The sequence below is a fragment of the Crotalus tigris genome, unplaced genomic scaffold (genome assembly GCF_016545835.1).
Source record: "Crotalus tigris isolate CLP2741 ecotype Arizona unplaced genomic scaffold, ASM1654583v1 scf7180000017611.44802233496:7321179, whole genome shotgun sequence".
Taxonomy (NCBI): Eukaryota; Metazoa; Chordata; class Lepidosauria; order Squamata; family Viperidae; genus Crotalus; species Crotalus tigris.
In genome coordinates this window covers 266,251-288,219 of record NW_024096511.1, presented here as the reverse complement: position 1 = coordinate 288,219, position 21,969 = coordinate 266,251, and the positions used below count along the sequence as shown (strand labels likewise).

Below are 21,969 nucleotides of genomic sequence, written 5' to 3'. Positions count from 1 at the left end.
ATCAGTTTCAAAATGTAAGCAAAGGATCCTTTGGGAGAGGAGCTTTTCAATTAATTTTAAAGTCTTAAACTTTTGTTGGCCTTAGAAAGCTTTAAACAGATTAAGGGCTCAAGTGGACTTGATTTAAGATTTTAAAATTGATTGAAAGGCTCCTCTCCCAAAGGATCCTTTGTTTACATTTTGAAACTGATAACAAGACACTGAGGATTACACACTAGAGGGCACCAGATGGCTACCTTAAAAGAAACATTTGATCTACTGTAAAGTAGGGTGACAGGAAGTTTTGAACTATTTAACTCTTTTGTACATTGGTTGGTTGAAACTGACATATGGGTAAAATTAAAAATTAGAGGTAACAAAAAGGAGATGGAAATAAGGGATTTACAAATGAAGTATTATGGCTTAAAAACTGATAAATAAATACAAAAAAATAGTCAAATTAGCAATATGGATTATTTCCTTGTACTGAATTTGCAAGAGGGATTTGCTGAGTTGCTACATTGGAAGTACAAAAGGGGCTTCATAAAGATGAAAACAAGAATTTTGTGAGAAGAGGGGGTATGAGAAGACATATGTTAGAACTTTCTCTGAAGAAAGAAAGGTTGTTTACAGGAAAAAAGAAAGAATACAGAATTAGTTTATTCCATCAAAATGAAAATAATGAGTTGTTATTTTGGGAAATATTTATCAGATGCTTGATTAGGACTAGATGATGGTTTATTTCAATTAACATTTAATTCTTTTTGGAGCGGGACTAAACTTTGAAGAGAGAAAATGGGGATTTGTTTTAAAGGGAAAATAAGGATTTAGATTAGGTGTAATAGATATAATTTGTGATATTTTGGGTTTCTCCTGTTTAATAGAGTTCTAGACATGGGTTTACAGAAATTGGGATGACATATGGAATGAAGAGATGTTTGCTTATAATTTAAGAGATAGTGATGAAATTATTAAAGTTATTAAGGACGAAGGGGGAGCTTTTTCTCTTTTTCTTTTTTGCGTCCCCTTTTTAATTTATTTTTTAAAATATATTTTTATTCTGTAGTTGTACAAGTTTTGCTTGTATCATATAATCTCAAATAACATTATTTGGAAAAAATGCGTTGCTGAGCAATGGTCTTCAAATTGTTTGAAAATAAGAGCTTTATTTTGTTTTTGTGTTAAGTTCTATGAACGAGACAATTTTAATTCTAACGTGGTATCACAGAATGAGTCTAGTCCAGTTAAATGTAGTCAAAGCATAGTACTTCTGTACAGATGAGTCTCATGAGGCAACAATAAAGGACCCTGATGACTTCCCAATATGAGTGTTTAAAGTAGTAATGCAAGGAAGCAAAGACTTGTGCAGCTCTCATCTTTCTCTCTCTCCTTTGGTGGTTCCTGTGCTTTGAATCACAAGACATTCACAAGGTAGAGAGAGAAATCTGCAGACACCATGGAATATCTGCATTGTTCTTCCATTCGTGCTAAATCTCCAGCTGCACCTGCTTTCATATGGTATTCATTGGTGTGCTCATCTTAACAGGTGGAGCAACAAAAACAAGGCTCTGTTGAGGCACTCCTCCAAAACTGGCAATCTGCCATGCTTAACTAGAACAAGCTTAATGAATGCATTTTATAGCAGTTTGTTAATTGTTTAGAGTACAAAATTTCAATCAAATTAATTCTGTATGGGTTTTAGTGAATTTTGCATGCAACCATCATTCAAGTCTGGAAACCATTCTCATAAAAATATATGGCCACCAAGTGAAGCAAATGAAAAAATACAGAATATGAAGAATAAAGACTATGAAGAATAGAAACTGTCAAAACAATGAATGAATTTCCAGGATGGTACGATGTAAATATACTGGTTTGCAGGGTGCTTTCTGCTAGCGATCCTAGTTTGCATAAAATAGTACGAATATCCTTGAAGTAAAATTGGGCATGCTCTTTGATCAAAACGTGCCAAAGCTAACCACCAATATTTTCACCATTGGCAGGGAAGTGACACAGGTATTGTAAGTTAAGGTAGGTAGGTATACCTGCAGGAGATCACAGTCCTGTCTTAGGCTTTGGGCCAGCCACTTTCTCTTACCCTACCACAACTCACTGCTGTTACAAAAATAGAAGGAAGGACCATTATAAATGTCAACCTGAATTGTACAAATAAAAATGGAATGTATATCAAACAAATAAATTAATACTATATTACTATCCTCATGCTTCAATTCACCCAAACTGTTATTCTGTCAGATAATTCAAATGGATAGGGGCAATCAGAAGACAGTACAGAGAAAATTTGAGAAGTAAAGAGATGCACACATGCAGATAGAAAAGTAATGGATAGCATGCAGTTGATAAAGATTAATGAATATTTGTTAAAAGACAAAGTGGAGGTATAAAATAACATGGTTTTGCCCACACTGTTGCATGGAAGTGAAGATTGTTAATGTCTGGAAAAACATATAAGTAAACTCAGTGGGATGGAATGAGTGGCGAATGAGTGTGTTTGAATACAAAAATGGTGACTAGTACAAAAGAATTGTGCTGAGTTGGCTAGATCTTCTGGAAATAATGACTGAGGACAAGTCTCTCACACATAGATAAAAAATAAATAAAGGAAGAGTGAATGGGTCAAGAGGAAGCTGAAGATCCCAGTCACTACTGGAGTTGATAGGATCAAAGTGAGAATTTTAAATAACAAAGGGCAATGGACAAGTATAATAGAAGAGGATCATTTGCAAAGGCAGAAATGGACAGAGTGGTTGATGTTGATGTAAAAAAGATTTAGCTAAATTTCCTTTGCTTTTGCTTTTTAATGCCTTTAATTCTTTGGCTTGGTATGTTAATCCTTTCTGCACTTTATATGATATTGCTTACCCTGAAATAGAACAGAATAGGTATCTCTATAGGTATCTCAGCCTTCCATGATTCTGAGGCGAGTAATATCAAGACCCAGATTGTTGGGGACAATATGTTGACTCTATAATCCACTTAGAAAATGCTGTAAATCACTGTGAAGCGGTATATAAATCTAAGTGATATTGCTATTGCTATATCTGTAAGAATTAAACAAGACAAGAACGGAGTTTTCTCACTAGATTCAAATTAGCATCAGTCTATTTCATCATACAATAGCATGATTTTCAATAAATGAAAAGAATACAAATACTTTTGAGCATTTTTTTCACTATAAATCAATAATCTGAAAGAAAGCACAGAATCACTTTCCTAAAATCCTTATGAACCTCCTCTAAACAAATCTTGTAAGCTGCCCTGAGTCATTATTGTATGATAGTTGGCTATATGAACTGAAGATATAAAAAATGAATAATTAAACACCTGTCACCAAGGCCACCTGTCACCTGTTAATCTATGATGAAAATGGTAGAATCCCAAATTATAACACAGAAATAATTCAATAAAGTAATATTTTAATGCAAAATAAATTCTAAGTATCACAAATGAAAAGGATTTTTTCCAATAGTCATTGGGTGGATCCAGATTTATTTATATATAGAATAGACGCACTGACATCAACAAAACTTAGGAATAACTTTAGTCAATTGCATTCAATGATTGTATTACATATCATTAAGTCTGAATATACATTTTCATTATTATTAAATTTATTTCCCTGCCAACTCCCAGAGACTCTGGACAGTTTACCATATACTTTAAATACAGGTGACATTTCTACAACTACACACAAAAAAAAAATAGTTACATAACTACAAGTAATTTCTCCTTTATTACTGGTTGATACACTTGGCAGCTATGAGCCTTGCAATACATAATAAGTCAGTAACAGAAGGATATAAGGTGATAGCATACTTTAAAACAGGAGGAACAATGAGAACTAGATTTTTTTTATACATGTAATTCACCTTTAAACGTGGGGCAGATAATTTCTTCCTGCTTAAACTTTAGGTGGAAAAAGGATATTAAATTACAAATTATTTTTCCCCAATGCGCTACTGTATAGCAGAGGTCCCCAACCTTTTGGGCACCGTGGAGAAAGGTTTTTCCACAGACTGGAGAGTGCATGGTTTTGTGTGCTGACTGTATCCCATGGATGGGGCTTTGCTTGTTTGTGCGGACCATTTGCTGGCATGCCACGGCCCAGTACTGGTCCATGGACCTGGGGTTGGGGTTGGGAACCCCTGCTGTACAGTATATCTTCATATAACCATATCTGTTACATTTCCCTTCTTTCAAATGAGACCAGGAATATGGCATAAGATGACCGCAAATTGGCATTCCATACTATTCTGGAATTTCACGAAGCAAAATATATCCATTCCTGCATTTGACTTTGTAAAAGCACTTCTCCATGGCCAAAAATAAAAACTGACTACAAAACTAAAAGTGACTGGAATAAGGACATTTGTCACTATAGCCAATTTCTTCATGTATCAGATTACATTTAAGTACCATACTACAGTATTGTATAATACTACTAATTTTAAGAAACACAACATTATCGTTTGAAATTAATCCCTTTCCAAGTAAGACATAGCAGAAAATAAAACCTTACCTGTTATGCCTGCCTTGCAAGTCCACAGTCCTACACCCATTAATTAATGTTGTAATTAGTCATCTAATTTGCCAACAGTAGCCAAAAATGTCACACACTTTTTATACCTTATAATTAATAAATATTCACTGACCAAATATGAAATAAAGAAATGACTTTTAATACTACTTTTGGTTTCAAGCTCAAAATATTTAGATTTTTTTCTCTGCAAACTTTATATATTAGTTATTGGAAATGAAGAACTGATGCACAGACTACAGTAGATAGATTATGCAGTACATAAATTAAAGTTCTACAATATATCTCTGTGTCTCCTAGATATAGCTGCTAAATCACATGGAAAAAAGTGATACCACCAGTGGTATAAAATGTCAAAGACCTATTAGAGTGACTTCTAAAGGAATTGCTTTTAGTAATGAGAAAACAAAATGTTTTAAATAAATAATAAATCATTTACTGAAAGGGACTTTATATGCATTTTTATATAACAAAGAGGCTTATAAAACTGCAAATGGCTTTGTGACAAGATTAAATTATTATGATTACTATAATAAGCACCGAGTTTAATCAATGGCTGCAATAGGGAACTTCCACACATTAAAACAGATACAAGAATAGTATTGTTTTCCAAGACTGCCGAAGAGGAAAGATGTTAATTACTGTTATTTTTCTTATATTCCAGTTGGTATTATTTACTTTTTAAAAAAATCAAAGAGTTCTTTCCAAGTCATGCCGGATCTGAACATAAATCAGAAATTGTTAGCCAAAACTAAGGCAGATTTTTTACAGCTACATCTGATCATTGCTAATTGTTCGTTATATGTAGTTATTCTTTTGAAGATTATTAGAAGCATTGATAATAGGATAAATTTTATTACAAGGATGTTTGGCTATATTATACACAAAAAAATCAAATTTTAGACAATAATTATTTATGTGCAAATCCATTGCTTATTCAAACAGATTTTGCTTTAGCACAGCGAAGATTTGTGTATTTCTGGTTGGAAAGGGTTCATGTTCTAATGAATCCTTCTGCATTTTTTTTACTTCTTATAAAATATGTCATTAATACTGCAAAGGCTAAACTTCTGAAACAAATTCTTGTTTTTTATTATTCTCTGTTAAATTACAGAATTATGGCTGCAACTTATTAATTCCAGTGTACCTTTTGTTGCTAGTATTGCAATAGTCTTGAGGTAAATTATTGAATGAAATTTGACAGTTTTTCAGGTAATTTTGTGATAAAGTAAAAGAAGAGAAAAATTTTGGTCTGAGCTGTAGAACCTTAGGTGTTTAGTAAAGATTTAAGAATAAACAGCTGAAACCATCCAGTGAATCAAATTAGGCTGTTTTGCCTTTTTTATCTGGTTCCTAAAAAGCTCCAATGGCTCAGACCGCATCTTAACAAGACAGGCAATGTTTCTTCAGAAAACTGGACAAGACAACTATGATATTCACTTGTGGAAAAGCATAGGTACAGAAGAAAAATAAAGCTGCTAGAACAATCCTGCAGTGTTATATATGCCACAGAAGTGATTACAATATTGAATCAATGTTTTACAAACAAATTCTTTCAAGGCAGGAAGTGCTGTGAAGGATGGAAGATTCTTCCATTCATATGTTTCTTTTTTTAATACACAGGAAAGCCCTTTCAGAGTATTTTTCTTTGTTGCAGCAGGAGGTGAGTGAGCCAAATGAGATGTTCCCCCACGGAAACAGCTGACCCCAAACAAAACAAAAACAGTCACAAGTTGCACTGCACAGTATTTCCTTCCTAACACTGGATGGCTCTGGAGAAGACATGAACTGCAGTCACCCTACTGTATGAATCATCAGAATAAATGGGAAAGGAATTAGCAATTTCTACAAAGAATCTCTTCTACCTTATCTATAACAATTTTATTATACCATGTGTCAAGGGAATCAGAAAGGAAAACCATTAACTTTTACCAAAGCCAGACAGTTTTTATACAAATCCAGAAGAAGCATATTATCTTACCTAGCATGCAGTAAATTGCTAGTTTTCCAGGCTTCAAATACAAGGAAAACATTTCATTTTGATTTTATTTTTGTTTATAGCTATACTTTTTATGCTGCTCTGGTTAAACAGCCTCCAAGTGGCTTGCAAAGCTTTTCAGGAAGGAGAGATTTAAAAAAAAAAAATCTTTAAATTCTCAGTTCATATGGTATTTTTTTTGTAGATTTCATTCTTTACTTCCAATTTCTGGATGAGAACTCAAACTCATTATTCATTATTCTTAAGGAAAAAATACAAACAATCTTTTCTTTCAATGGCTAACAAGTCCTCTGAATAAACAAATAGGATGCTAAGTGCTAGCATATATATAAAACTTGTCCTGATTATAAAGTTTTTCTAACCATGACTGTTATATCTTATTTGGTGTTAACTTTCAGCAATGCCTATAATTTCATTTTCCATTTCTCAACCATAAAAAAGATCCCCAAGATCAAATAAAATATATATGGGTGTACAGGTAGTCCTCAACTTACAACAGTTCATTTAGTGACCGTTCAAAGTTACAACAGCACTTGAAAAAAAGTGACCATTTTTCACACTTACAGCCCTTGCAGCATCCCCATGGTCATTTGCTCAAAATTTGCATGCTGGCAACTGATTCATATTTATGACAGTTGGAGTTTTCCGGGTTATGAAATTTCCTTTTGCGACCTTTTCACAACGGGGAAGCCAAGTTCACTTAACAACTGTGTTACTAATTGAACAACTGCGCTGATTTGCTTAACAACTATGACCAGAAAGGTTGTAAAATGGAGCAAAATTCACTTAGCAACAGAAATATTGGGCTTAATTGTGGTCATACATCGAGGACTACCTGTATTCATTTTTATTTCTAAAGGCATTTCTAAGGTCTTTTACATGAAATAAGGTAAATATATACATCCTTCATTGATGGTACATACTATAAATTAAATTTTGCAAAATTTTGCTTCAGGTTTACCATTCAAAATGACTTTGTATAGCATAGCAGTTTGAAACTATTAGATATATAGGGAGATATGAAGGCTTGCAGAAAAAAAAATAAAAAGCTTGAAAATTTCAAAACTTGAAAAAATGGGGAAAGATGAAAAAATTCCAATGCAATGTTTTGTTTGGCATAATGGATGAAATAAAACAGGGTGATCGTATATTGCTATCCTTTATATTCCAAATATATCTTATTAGGACTGTGCTGTGCTTGAGATTCAAAAATCAAAAGATGCTTCAGAATATGTAACAGTAGATATATACTACCTATCTGGAACTCCATAATGCAAAGTGCTTTTTTCCTGGATCTTTTTATTCAGAGTACCAGAGCAATATAATTCCTGTATGCAATATGACTCTCAAATCAAAGGCAAGAGGCAGTTCTGCCACAAATGCCACTGAAGAAGGAAGGAAGGAAGGAAGGAAGGAAGGAAGGAAGGAAGGAAGGAAGGAAGGAAGGAAGGAAGGAAGGAAGGAAGGAAGGTAGGTTGGTTCATTGCCTGAAAACAGGCCTCTTGCTATTTTTTCTTTTAAAGGTTGGTAGATCTGCCTTGATCTGGCTTCAAAGGACAGAAGCAGCATCAAGAAACACCAAATTGAAAATTTCAAAATATCTTAAAAGTAAATTCAATTATTAGACATAATTATTATGTGACCAGTGTATATTTTTGCATGTAATAAGCATGGCAAACTTTATAATTGTATGAGCAAAGTTATGTATATTGTACTGAACGTTCTCAAAAGAAGCAAAAAGAACTCAGAACACTAAGGATAACATTAAATGAAATACTGCATACATGTCAAATATTCCCAACATTTCTTCTGAAAAAACTGGAAAAAAATCTCAGTGGTTTCATAATTCCCGGAAATATTATATCTCCAAATATCCTTTATGGCATAGGACTTATACTGAGTGTCAGTTTAATTGTTAAGGCATCAGGCTAGAAACTGGAAGATAGTGAGTTCCAGGCCACCTTAGGCACAAAGAAAGCTGGATAATCTTCACCAGTCACTTTCTTCCAGTCCTAGGAAAGAGGAAATGGCAAACCACTTCTGAAAAACATTGCCAATAAAAATGCAGGGAGTTGTCCAGGCAGTTTCTGAACATCAGATACAATTGAAGAGAAGGGGGCAAAAACGACTTATACTGCAAACCGTGAAAGAAAAAACTAGCAAGCCCAAGCTGACAAAAATAGGAAAGAATTTTACAGAAATTGTTAAATATTTTTGCTAAGTATAAAGCAAAATGAAATAAATTAGCACAATGTAAATTCTTTTTTGTTCTCGGAATTATATGCAGAAATTAAGCTATGTGCATAAATCATTACTTCATCTTAATATGCTAAGGTGCTTGCTTATTATTTCTTGTATATTATCAAGAAGCTTAAAATTCAACAATCAGCACGAACTTCTGCTAAAGATATTGGTTACCTAACACAGGATTATTTGAATTATGTTACTGAAAACCTTAGCATTTGATGATGTTCCATGAGAAAACAAGGGCAATACCCTAACCCCAAAAGTTCATGCAGTCTTCCACTACTAAAAGTATGCTTCTTGATCAGAGGCTCACGGGAAATATTTTTAATTAATTGGTTCTGTGGCCTGAAAAAAAAATTGAAAACTCTTGGGCTAATGAGCCCTCTGAAAAGCTGCTCTATATACCTGTGCAATTTTTAACGCAAACCAGGGAAAAAATATTGCATAGCTTCCCAATTCCTCAATGAAATCTCAGAACACTATTCGCGATCCAATCTAAATAGAATGTAGTGTTGAAAGAATAAGCTTTAGATATTGTAAATTATATATATATATATATATATATATATATATATAAATCACATCAACAGAACGATCTATTGTGGACAGAATTTAAAAAGGGTTTTATTTTCTTAAAACAAAAAAATATGAATTGAAACAAAAAGGTTAGTGTAAGCAAACAAGAACCCCAATTACTCTCCTAAGGCTAATGTGCCAAATAAAAGCTGAAAACTGATACCCATCAGAAATGCTGACAAACAAGCTTCTCTACTCTGCTGAATTGTCTGTACATCATACATTATAAGCCTTGTTTTGTGCAGAGTGGGACAAACTGCAAAACTGAAAAAAGAGGAGAGGTCGAGAGAATATTTCACTGCAGAGAGCCAGCAGGAAATTCCAAACACTCCATGAAAGAATTAACAAAGTTTCTGGGAAAAGGATGTGTGTGAGTATACAGAGGAAAAATCATAACATGCTTCTGAACCTTCAATGACAGGGCCTGGGATAAGGAAAAGACAGAAGGAAAGAAGCATACCTCCCCTGGCTTTGTTTCCATTCATTTTAAACAGTCAAAGGTAGATTGCCCATGCCTAAAGTTCAATTCCAATATTACCTGTATATTATTTATATGGAAGCCTTTTAATTCAGAATGAACAGATCATGTGACAGCAATTTTTTTTTAGCCTTGGATCTCTGAATAAGCTGAACACATACTATAAATAAAAACAAATTACTTTACTAGAACAGATTGTAAGTAAAATTGAATCGGACAGCGGGGGTGAATAAAAAGGAACATATTGTGCAAAAAGTAAAGCACTTCCATGTTTAGACAGATGGAATAAAATGGGAAGTGTTAAAGCAATGCTTTCATAAGCATAAAGAGAAATTAAACATCTTATACTCACTAGAGCTTACTCCCAGCACTTGGAGTGGACTCCAGTGAAAGCTGAAGTCAAATAACTTTTGTGTACTGTTGATTCAGTATTCTCCCAGAAAGATACCCTTAAGGATTAGACGCCTTTGTCTAACTTTAAAGTACTTTGAGGTTGAGCAAAGATACCAGACTAGAATTATTTTACCCATGGGAAAATTAAGGAAAGATATACTGTGACATAACTCAGCAAAAGTTAAGGAATTCCCTCCTAAGGAAAAAAAAATCTTCACATTTTTCAGGCAAGGACATTTTAAAGAAAGATGTATTTTGTTCATTATAAAATATTCTCATCACACTTTGAACAGTAGTCAAAGTGGATTCCAATTTTCAAAGGATAAAACAACAGAAACAGATTATTATGTAAAAGGTAAATAACCAATGACAAGAGCAAATTTTGCTTTAATTAGCTTTAAAGGCTCAGGAGACCAGACTTCAGCTGCTCTCCAAAAAACAGACTAGCCAGATGCTAGGCTAATTTTCTAGCAGCAGTTATAGCTGCTACCACAGAAGATGCCATCTTTACCAACCACTATCTCATCAGTCAAGGAGAAGGTCTCCCCAAAAGTGTCAATTGTTGATCTCAATATATGCTCATAAATAAACACTTCCCAATAAAGAACATTTGTAGCTCAGGGCTGAAATGAGGAGTCCTTGATATTCTTTCAGCTTGGTTGTTTTCTTGCAAACCTTTCATTACCCAAACTAGGTAACATCATCAGTGCTGGTCTAATGAAACATCTGCAAGAAAACAACCAAACTGAGAGAGTACCAAGGACCACTCATAAACACTTTCCCTAGACCAGTGATGGCGAACCTTTTAGAGACTGAGTGCCCAAACTGCAACCCAAAACCCACTTATGCATCGTGGAGTGCCAGGTGGGTGTGGCCCATTGGGTGGGGGTGGCCAATTGGGTGGAGGTGGCCAATTGGGTGGGCATGGCTGCAGTGGTAACGGCAGACTGGGTAGGACTAAAAAGTTAAATCAATCAATTCCAACTTTGCAAGAACTTTTTTTTTCCTGTGAGAAGTTGAAATTGACTGATTGAACCTTTTTTTTTTTTTTTTTTTGCACATGGCAGCGGAGGCCTAAAGCGAAAAGGTTTTATAAAACCCAGCTGAAGGCCTAGGACTAGGGCGACGACGCACGTGCCCACAGAGAGGGCTCTGAGTGCTGCCTCTGGCACCCGTGCCATAGGTTCGCCATCACTGCCCTAGACCCACTAGGACAGGGGTCTTCAAACTTGGCCCTTTTATGACTTGTGGACTTCAACTCCCAGAATTCCTCAGCCAGGCACGCTGGCTGAGGAATTCTGGGAGTTGAAGTCCACAGGTCATAAAAGGGCCAAGTTTGAAGACTCCTGCCCTAGGACTTCATATATTCTGCAGCAACATTTAAAAGCTATTGTACAACTTTCTTTAGTAGGAGACACCTCTGTGCTATTTTGGTGCACATGGGTGTTGGCTTTGTGTTCTTATGGAACAACATGACTCTGATAACATCTACAGTTTAGCAAGAATGTCCTTTTCTTTCCAAATGAAATGAAATTGATAAAAGCTTTTCATCCTGAAGGTACCATTTGTGCATCTAATACTAAAGTCAAATCCATAAAAACACTCTGGGCATAAGAACAATATTGTTCAGAAGAAAAAATTAAATTAAAACTTTATTAAACTTTATTAACTTTATCAAAAAAACTTTATTAAAAATTAAATTAAAACTTGCTTTTGAATGTTTATCATGTTTCAATATCTCTTCAATGAGGGTTTGATAATTCAAGTGTCTATCAGTGTCATCCAAAGCCAATCTCTGTTTGAATGACTTTTATAAGGGACACCAACAGATTTTATAATAACACATCACTTTTAATAGGGCTTCTATAAACTTATATGCATTATTTTCAAAAAAATGTATAATATTCAAATTTACTTAATTAAGGGACCCATGGAAGAGACCATTTCTAGAGTTTAGTATTATCAAATAGCTTTCATCTGAACAAATTCAGTCAGATAATCTCATGTTTCCATGGGAGAAGTTAACTAATGACATTGTAAAGAAATCTTTCAGAGTGTCCCAGAAATATTTTTTTCAACTTAAGTTCTTAGTGTTCCCATTTTTTCCCCTCTTTACTGTCCTGTTTATAAAAACATGCACGAAGAAACATAGATGTGGAAGGTTTTCTCTTATCTCGAGAAAACTTTTTACAGCCTGGGACCTAATCCCAAGCCTGCTTCACACCTTTCTGGAATTTTAGGCATGCAATCCAGAAGGAAATAATCCCATCTGATGGCCACACATCTGTATTTCAGCGCACGCAGGCCAAACACATGTGTCGTGCACTGTCACGGAGGGTTCCTAAGTGGCCAATTGTTCGGCTAACCACTACCTAGAAAAGGAAGAAACCCGAGGCTTTGTTTTGAGAACTGGATTCGCAAGGATCCCTGTTTGGGAGAGGCAAAGCAGCATTTCAACAATGTGGCCCAACCCGTGGAGCCTGTACCTATTGCAATAACCGCTAAACTCTTTCGTGCAACCCGCTCAGAACCACCAGCCCCCGGTCCAGAACCGAGCTCCGGTTTGGACGGGAAGAGGAGACGGCCCCGTTTTCATTCGCGAGTGGAGGGGGGAGGGTTGGGTATTCCGTTGGTCCAACGGATAGCGAGGGGAACTTTTGCTCCTTTGGAAACTTCAAACATTTCCATCAGCCCAAATCTCCCTTCTTTCCCGGGCGGCAGGCAGACACTCACTCACTCACACCCCTCCCCATCCCGCAGCCGCTGCGAGTGGCCCTCCAGCCAAGCAGTCCGACTAGCTCGCCCGCCAAACGCAGTCACAGCTAGAGACTTACGGACTTTGACTTTGCGGTGATCCAAGCAACCGGCGAGAGCTTTGAGGGACTCCAGGCGGCACTGGAGCCGGACGCTCCGGCGCCCGAGGCTGTCGGCTTCGCTCTGGATCCCGCTGAAGATGTCGCTGGCCCAGCGGGAGAGATCAGAGAGCTGCCAGAGGAGGGAGACCAGCGAGCGGGAGCAGACTTCTTCCAAAGAGTCGAAGAGGCGAAGCCCCGCGCCGCTCCGCCTGGCGTGCCCGTCTTTGTCCCTCTGAACGACGGCGGCGGCGCCCTCTTCCAAGCGGCAGAGCTTGAGGGGCGCCACGGTCCTCAGAGGAAAAGGCATCGTTGGGCTTCCGCTTCTCTGGGCGGAAAGCAACACGCATCCAACCCAAGCGAAAGCTTCGCGCTGGGTCCTCTTCCCAAAGAAGGCCGAGCTTTCCTTTTTCTTCTTCTTCTCCTCGCCGTTTGTTATTAAAAAGGCCGGAGCAAAGAGCTCGCGTGGCCGCCAGCCCCGTTAGCCCAGGGCCCGCAGGGGAATCGCCACAGGTACATTGCGCCGATGCCAGCGTTTGGAAAGAGTTGGTTCGCTTGCCCCGCCGCTTAGCCGAAAAGGCGCTGCAAGAGCGGAGCGTGGCGGAGGGGGGGGGGGGCGAGAGGAATCCAGAGCTTTGCGCCGCTGCCGGGCAGCTCCGAACAGAAAAACCGGAGGGAGAACTGATGTTCTTGGAAGTCAACGAGGAAGCGGGCTGGAAAGAAAAGGGGAGGGCTCTGCTCGGCGGACCCCGAAGGCGCTTGAACCCCTCGCCCGGTCACCTGGGATCCCCCTCTTGTTGCTTTCCCGAAACAGCCGCTCTTCCGCCCTGGGAAACCGACAAGACGGGGACGGGAGCAAGACGATCCGTCTCACCAGAAACCTGGCGCGAGTGCTTTAAGCAATCCCAATAACAACAATCAAGGCCGCCGCCTACCTGTGGCTCTCCCTGCCTGAGTTACTCCTTGCCCCCAGCCAGCCGAAGGTGGAGCGCCTCTTTCTCCGCCTTCGTATTAACTCTTTCTGCCGCTGGAGGTCAGCGAATCTCAGCTTTGGCTCAGTTCATTTCTTTCGGCCGAGGAATCTTCCCGGGCTCTTTGCCTCAAAAATGAACTTCCTCCTCTTCACTCTGAGCTGCCCAGCGGAGCCGTCCCTTTACAGCTGCCACCCTTTTCACCTATTTTAAGGGCCCAGGAGAGCCTCGGCCTTATTATTTAGGTCTCCAATGCCCGTTCTTTTTCACAGAAGCGGTCTTACGCTAAGGGTAGGAGAACAAGAGTATAAATGGGGAATTGGATTTTTCTGGGACCTTTTGGTAAAATGGACTGAATCCCTAATGGCATTGCTGTGGCGGTTTTAAGGGTGGGCTCCCTGATCCTTTTTCTTGCAACACTCATTTATTTATTACTTTTATATCCCATTTTTCAATCAGGAATGGAAAGCAGAGCATCTTCTGTTATGCTCTGCAACAACAACCTTGCGAGGTAGTTTTATATCCCATTTTTCAATCAGGAATAGAAGGCAGAGCATCTAGGGTTCTCTCCTCTTATGCTCTGCAACAACAACTCTCTGAGGTAGTTTGAATTTAGAGAAAATAGTGGCCCAAAGCAACATGATGAACTTCTTGACCCCTCACGCACAGAGGATCTTCCATTTATCTATATTCCTAGCCAAAAGATAAGACTTTTTTCCATAGCACTAGAACCCTGGGAGCTAAATTGTGGTCAATTTTGTCTCAATGAGAGTCAATATTGGTATCTCTTTTGATCTTTTATTCAGGTGACATTCTAGTATATGTCATGCATGTCACATGCTCATTTGGACTGATATGTGGCAAACTATTTAGGGAGAATTTCTTATACTATTCATTGATAATTGGTTTTTTCCATAAATCTTGAGGTTTGTGGGATATCTCTAAGGGCTAGATGCATACTAACTTGTCCAGAGTTACCTTGTGATAAGATTGGTGGCCAATAACTTTTATAAATAAATACTAACCATATGTTATTTCTTGTAGTGCCTTAGCTTGCTGAAAATAGGGGCATTTTAAGTAAAACCTCTGAATCGTGAGACCATCTGGCTGATACACTTGGAAAGAAAACAAGTATCTATATAGCAGACATAGCAATAGCACTTAAGACTTATGTATATACTGCCCCATAGGCTTTATAGCACTCTCTGGGCAGTTTAAAGAGTCAGCATATTGCCCCAACAATCTGGGTAATTTTACTGATCTCGGAAAGATGGAAGGCTGAGTCAACCTTGAGCCAGTCAAGAACAAACTCCTGGCTGTGGGCAGAATTAGCCTGCAATGTTGCATTTTAACAACTGTACCGTCAGAGGAATAGAACTGTTATTCTTTTAAAAAAAAATAGTTTGCTCACGTCTTCTGGAAGTAAAGTACATTCATAAAAATACTTCAACCTCTTGTGTTGCCTAGAATGGTGTTAGCTCACTCATATTAGTCATGCATAATATTTTCTATATCTTTCTGGCTCCACAGTTATTCAATTACAAGGATTTTCTAAATCTGATTAAGTTTCTCAATGTCATAAAATACAATTATAAGCTACAGGCACATACAAAAGAAAAATGCATTGGTGTTACTTTAGCTGTAATCACTAAAAACTTCTGTTCCTACTTTAGGTATTTCTGCAAACATGTGTATGCTTGTCTATCTCCCGTACTTCAGGCAGGGGAACTGTTAGGCTACAGAGCAGATGTTAGAATCCCTGCCCAATCTTGAGTTTAAACATTCAAAACCAGGTGTTTGTTACTTAGAACATCTAACCATGAAGAAGAAATCATTTATAAAGGACATTCAGTTCAAGCTTGGTGCTACTTAATAACCAGTGAATGCACATAGAAAAGAATTACACCTGCCATTTTATCCAACCAAGTTTTAATTACATGTCAGCTAATTACATTCTTCCTGAATAATGGCTCAGGTGGTCATTATAGTTGGATTAGATGATCCGGCATACACCAGCATTAAATTAGGGCCTAGGGGTCATAGATAATTAGTAGAGCAAGAATAGACAACTCAAAGATCTTGCACAGCTTCAGACTAGGGCTACACGGCTGGAAATTTAGGGTAGCACTGAACTGGTATAGTGTCATCCAAATTACTTTAGAAGGCCCGAAAAATACTTAGTACGAGCCCCTAGATGGCCAAAGGGCACTCATCATTATCTGATGATGCTGATGAAGTGCCTGGAGGCTCTCAGGGCCAGGAGGAATAAACTCGGATCCTTCCAAGATGGATTGGCTTTGGATTTGTGGATCTAACAATTCCACAGAAATGGCACCTTTCTCTCTGAATGGGGTTCTATTACCCCACTTGGAGATGGTCCACAATCTGGAAGCCCTAGACTCATGGCAATGAGTACAACCGGCAGCTAAATAGGAGTTTTGCCTAGTTCCATCCGGTGCACCACTTATAACTATCCTTGGATCAGAAAGGCAGGTTCATGATCACTCATACTTTATCACTTCTCAGTTGGATTTCTCTAATGCATTCTACATGGGTTGCCCTTGAAGAACATTCCAAAGGTACAGGTAGAATCCATCAGCTCAGGTATGCCCTGATATATTTGGATGACACCCCACCCTACCCTTTGCTTTAGAAGCCCCATTGGCTGCCATTGGGTTCTGAATGTGATTCAAAGTGCTGGTTGTCGCTTCGAAGGTCCTACTTGGCTCCAGTCTTGATTATTTCAGAGGCTATCTTGTCTGCCCATTCACCTCCTTGTCCAAATAGGTATCATATGGCCAACAATCTCCAGGCTTCCTTCCTTGGCAATTGTCATCAGAGGGAGACAGAAGCAAGTTTTCTTTTCACCAACATCTCCATCTTCTGGAACTCCTTCACAAGATTCAGTAGGCTTTATCCATCCTGTGCTTCAAGAAACTAGAAAAAAAAAACTTTTCCTTTCACCACAGGATAAGGCTTTGTAAAACAGAGGCAATGCCTGCAGTATCTTTGGTATATTTATATGAGTTTTGTTTTTGTACCTATTTGACATTTCAATTGTTTAAAAAAATATTATTCTCCTAAAAAAATCTGGGAATGGACAGCATACCAGTATAGTAAACTACCAAATAATGTCTGTTATCCTCCTATAGTCTGGTGCTGGGTTCCTCCTCCAGATATAAATTATACCACCAAAATCTTAAAATGTCAGATTTCAAACTAGAGGGAGAGATGCAGATAGCTGATTTAAAGTTACTAAAAATGAACTAATTTAATAAGAAAAAATAGATTAATGAGAAAGTGTACTCATAGCAAATTAAGTGGAAAAATGAGCACACTGTTCTTATATCCTCCTGGCATTTAGTCATCACTAAATGATTAATTGTTGTAAAATACATTTTGTAGCCATATGTTGTGGTGAAGATAGTCCTAGTCATGGGGTGTCACAACAAGGACAGCCAATCCTTGCTATCATTGAGAACAGGGTAGCAATTTGTCTTGATATTTTCAGTGATTCCAACCCAAATTCTAAACGCAGAAGAGGGGAGAAGGGAGGAAGAAGGAGGGAAGAGGAGGAGGAAAGAGAGGGAGGACCAGGGGAGGAGGAAGGAGGAGGAGAAAGAGAATGACAATTAGTAAAGGCCAACATAAAAAACTCATCAAATGATTCAAATTGCAGATTGTGCAAAGAGGCAGAAGGAACAACATACCATATATACTGCTCATGCGATCACAAGCTGATTATAAACAACAATATAACATAGTCACCAAAATGATTCACTGGAACATCTATTTGGACTGGACAAATGTGCCACTCTCACCATCAACAGGGGGAAACAGTGAGTGAATCAAGATGCCCTACAGAAATAACATCAAGAGTCTGGATAAAGACAAACACTACAAACACCTGGGCATCCTTCAAGCTGATGACATCAAGCACACTGAAGTCAAGAAGGAGGTTACAAGTGAATACATTATAAAAGTGAAGAAGATCTTAAAATCCAAACAGAGTGGAGGAATTACCATCAAGGTAATTAACACCTGGTCAATTCGTCATTAGACACACAATTGGAATATTGAAATGGACTCAAGTAGAATAAAAAGTCCTGGATTAGAAGATCAAAACAACAACAATGAATCATGCCCTTCACCCACAAAGCAACGTTGATAGACTCTACTTGCCAAGGAAAATAAATGGGCGTGGATATCTTATATCTCCCACATAAGATCAATTGCACGGAATGGGAATTGCACAAGGTACAGCCATTTTGAGGCAGAGCTGTCATAGGAAAACATCTTGATGCAGTGAACATTTACAGTTCACTAAAAACATGATGAGTACCACACATCATGCCAGTTGGCAGGAAAATGTATGCTTTCTAGCTACAGTTTATAATTAGACATTTTGAGTATTTGCAAGTACACCAGTCAGTTTAAAAAGAAAAACGGCATCGGAAGAATATCTGAAGCACAGTGAAGAAGATAAACCTAGTATACGATGAAGACTTACTGAGTACTGAAAAGACAAAACTAGTCTATAAGAAAAGCAAAGGAAAAATAGAAAAAGAGACATGGCAAGGCAAAGTATTACAAGGCTAGTACATAAACTAATAGCAGGCAAAGCAGATAACATCAAGACCTGGCAATGGCTAAAAGCAGGAAAATTGAAGAAAGAGACAGAGGGGCTAATTCTGACTGGATAAGATTGATCCTTAAGAACAAATGCATACAAAGCCAGAATTGAGAAGATAGCAATGTACAGCAAATGTCAACTCAGTGAAGAAGCTGAAGAAACAGTGGATCACCTTGATAGCTGCTGGAAAAAGTTTGCCCAGACTGCCTATAAACAATGGCAAGACAAAAGGGCATTGGAAGATCTGCAAGAAATATTATTTGTCTGCAAGCAAGAACTGGTGTAACCATCAGAGGTAATAGAAAATAAAGAAATTAAATTGCTCCGGGACTTTAGAATTCAAACAGACAGGCACCCACCACATACCCAGACTTAACAACTGTCAATAAGAAAGGAAAAAAAGTCTGCATAGTGGACGTGGCAGTATCTGGAGAAAGGAAAAGAAAGAACTGGAGAAGACAACAAAATACAAAGACCTGCAAACAGAAATAGTAACAACTATGGCAAAATAAAGCAAAGGTAGTGCCAATAGTAATAGATGCTTTGAGTGCAATCCCCAAACATCTGTATCACCACTTGAACACTATTGGCATTGACAAATCCACCATCAGTCAACTGCAAAAGACAATTTTACTAGGAACAGCTTATTTTCTGCCATGATACATTTAATATCTGCCTACCCAGGTCTTTGGAAAGGACTTGATAGGTAGACAAAAATGCCAAATTTATCTAAACTTTTGGCTGACTGTGCGATGAACCATAATAATATTAATTCAGGCCAACCCAGCGATATAAAAGTGGTTCCAGGACCCCAAATTGCAGCCATTGCCTTTCCCTCCCTCTCTTCCTCTTTTTCTGTTTTACCTGCTCTATACCAATATAGGTTGCCAGGCCAGTTTTCATACATAAGGCATCCATGCTCTATGCATGACACTTCATCCAATTTTCTGAGAGGGATTAAGTTGCTCTGGTGTGTGCATGCCCAAAGGACAGAGACACATTCCATCCAGACAGGCACAAGGAGGAGCATCTTCATGCTCCCCTCATATGAGGCAGACAAAAAAACCTGTCACCAAACTGCTTTGGTGAGATAATGGTATAACATTACTGGTCACCATAGTATTATCTTTCTGTGAAGGAAACCTAAAATTCAGGCTATGAAAAAGAGCATGTGACGTGTTAGTATAAAGTTAGTACCTTATAATGCCTTGTTGAGATCACACTTGGAATACTGCATCTGGTTTCGGTCGCTACAATATAAAAAAGATGTTGAGACTCTAGAACAGTGGTTCTCAACCTGTGGGTCGGGACCCCATTTGGGGTTGAACGACCATTTCATGGGGGTTGCCAAACAATGCAGTCCGCCATTTTCCCCCCCTTTTCCTTAGCTGTGCTTCTCCCTTTTATTCTATTGGCTTTTGAAAGCCAATAGAATAGACTCTCTTGAATAGTCTAATTCTGTTGGCTTTCAAAAGCCAATAGGAATTGTCCAGGCTGTCTCTGCCCTGCTGAGCCCGCCAAAAGTCCCATTCTGCAAATGGTGCTGCACCAGTTGAGTAGTCCTCGACTTACGACCGGTTGAGTAGTCCTTGACTTACGACCGGTTGGGGGTCACAGCATTAAAAAGGTTGAGAACCACTGCTCTAGAAAGAGTATAGAGAAGAGTAACAAAGACGATTAGGGGACTGGAGGCTAAAATACATGAAGAATGGTTGCAGGAATTGATTATGACTAGTTTAATGAAAAGAGGACTAGGGATGACATGATAGCAGTGTTCCAATATCTAAGTAACTGCCACAAAGAAGAAGGGGTCTACCTATTCTCCAAAGCACCTAAAGGCAAGACAAGAAGCAATGGATAAAACTAATCAAGGAGAGAACTAATTTAGAACTAAGGAGAAATTTCCTGACAGTACTCAGTGGAATGATTTGCCTCCAGAGGTTGTGAGTACTCCAACACTTGGGGTTTTAAGAAGAGATTGGACAACCATTTGTTGGAAATAGTAGGGTTTCCTGCCTGAGCAGGGACTTGGACTATAAGGTCCAAGGTCCTTCCAACTCTGTTATTCTGTTAAATTGGATTTTTCTTTTTTAAAACTACAACACACTGCTGACCCATATTCAATTTTCTATTAACTAATATTGTATAAGCTTTTCATAGGTATTCCACAAAGATGGCACCAATGCAACTTAAACTGAAATAAATACAAAGATAATTCTTCAGTTGCATACATTGTCTCTGTGAGTAAATGTTTATTTAAATTGCTTTAAGTGGAATGCAGTTCAACTTTTCCCGTGCAGCAACAGTTAATGGAACTTTAAACTAGGTGTATTCATCAATATTATACTGGTTCCTGCAGTGAGTCACTGGAAAGTACAGTAGTGGGTTGGTTTTTTTAACAACTGAACTGCTTATGTGCTTCAAGCACCTGTTTTATAACTTTCTTTGTTGCAGGAATGCAGACTCTCTGCATGCGTGTGTTATACTGGTCAGTAACCTAAGGCCTGGAACAGTATGTCCCTATTCCCTGCATTCTACTCTAGAATGTCTTTTTCGGTCTTTGTTTGATCTGTCTTGCTCAAAAACAAGAGATGAAATTGGAGGAAGATTGTTTAAAGGAATAATTTTGAATTCCTTGAAGGGCCCTAGCCTAGAACAGTGCATGCTGCTCTCCAGTAGATTGGGGGGTATGACAGAGCATTAAAACCCTGGATAAGTTTGCTCCCTTCATTTAATTACAGGAAAAGAATCTGCTACATAGCAAACCCATTTTCAGTATTTTTTCTCCATTCAGGTCACAGTTCTGTCTCTGCAAATGTGGCAGTTCCACAAACACAATAACACAAATTCAAAGCAGCATTTGGCAGCACACCAAGAATACAACAGTAACTAATGCATTGATAAAATAGTCTAAGATGGAAGCGGGGGGAGCAGCAACCACAAAGACTGCAGTGAAGGAAACAAACAATAATATTTTTTTGGTTTTCTGTTACATTAATTTTAATCACTGTCCTTCTGGCTGCCTATGGTTTTCTACAGGGTTTTCCCTCCACAAATTGGCAGGAATCCCCTCACCAGCTGTTCTTTTGACAGTGCATGAATATCTGGGTCATACACATGTTTTCTTCCAAGTATTCATAAACACAGCGGTTTGCAATTGTCTAGGGACATCTGTATACACATAAAATTATTGTCAAGCTATGAGTAGATGTATAGAATGGATAACCACAGCCCATCTTCCATAATAGGAAATAAAAAGCCATGCAAGCAAAACATGGTACCA

General features: G+C 38.1%; 1 protein-coding gene across 2 annotated transcripts in view; it reads right to left on the bottom strand.

The window, feature by feature from the left end:
• NHSL1 (NHS like 1) overlaps positions 1–15,205 on the bottom strand; it is a 163,030-nt gene extending 147,825 nt beyond the window's left edge. The window contains exon 1 of one of the 2 annotated variants that reach the window (XM_039322966.1): positions 13,065–15,205. In XM_039322966.1, coding sequence (XP_039178900.1) covers positions 13,065–13,392 — 328 coding nt within the window. In that variant the 5' untranslated portion in view covers positions 13,393–15,205. The remainder of the gene's footprint in view (positions 1–13,064) is intronic. The other variant, XM_039322947.1, reaches the window with a different exon arrangement.
• Positions 15,206–21,969: the final 6,764 nt, after the last annotated feature.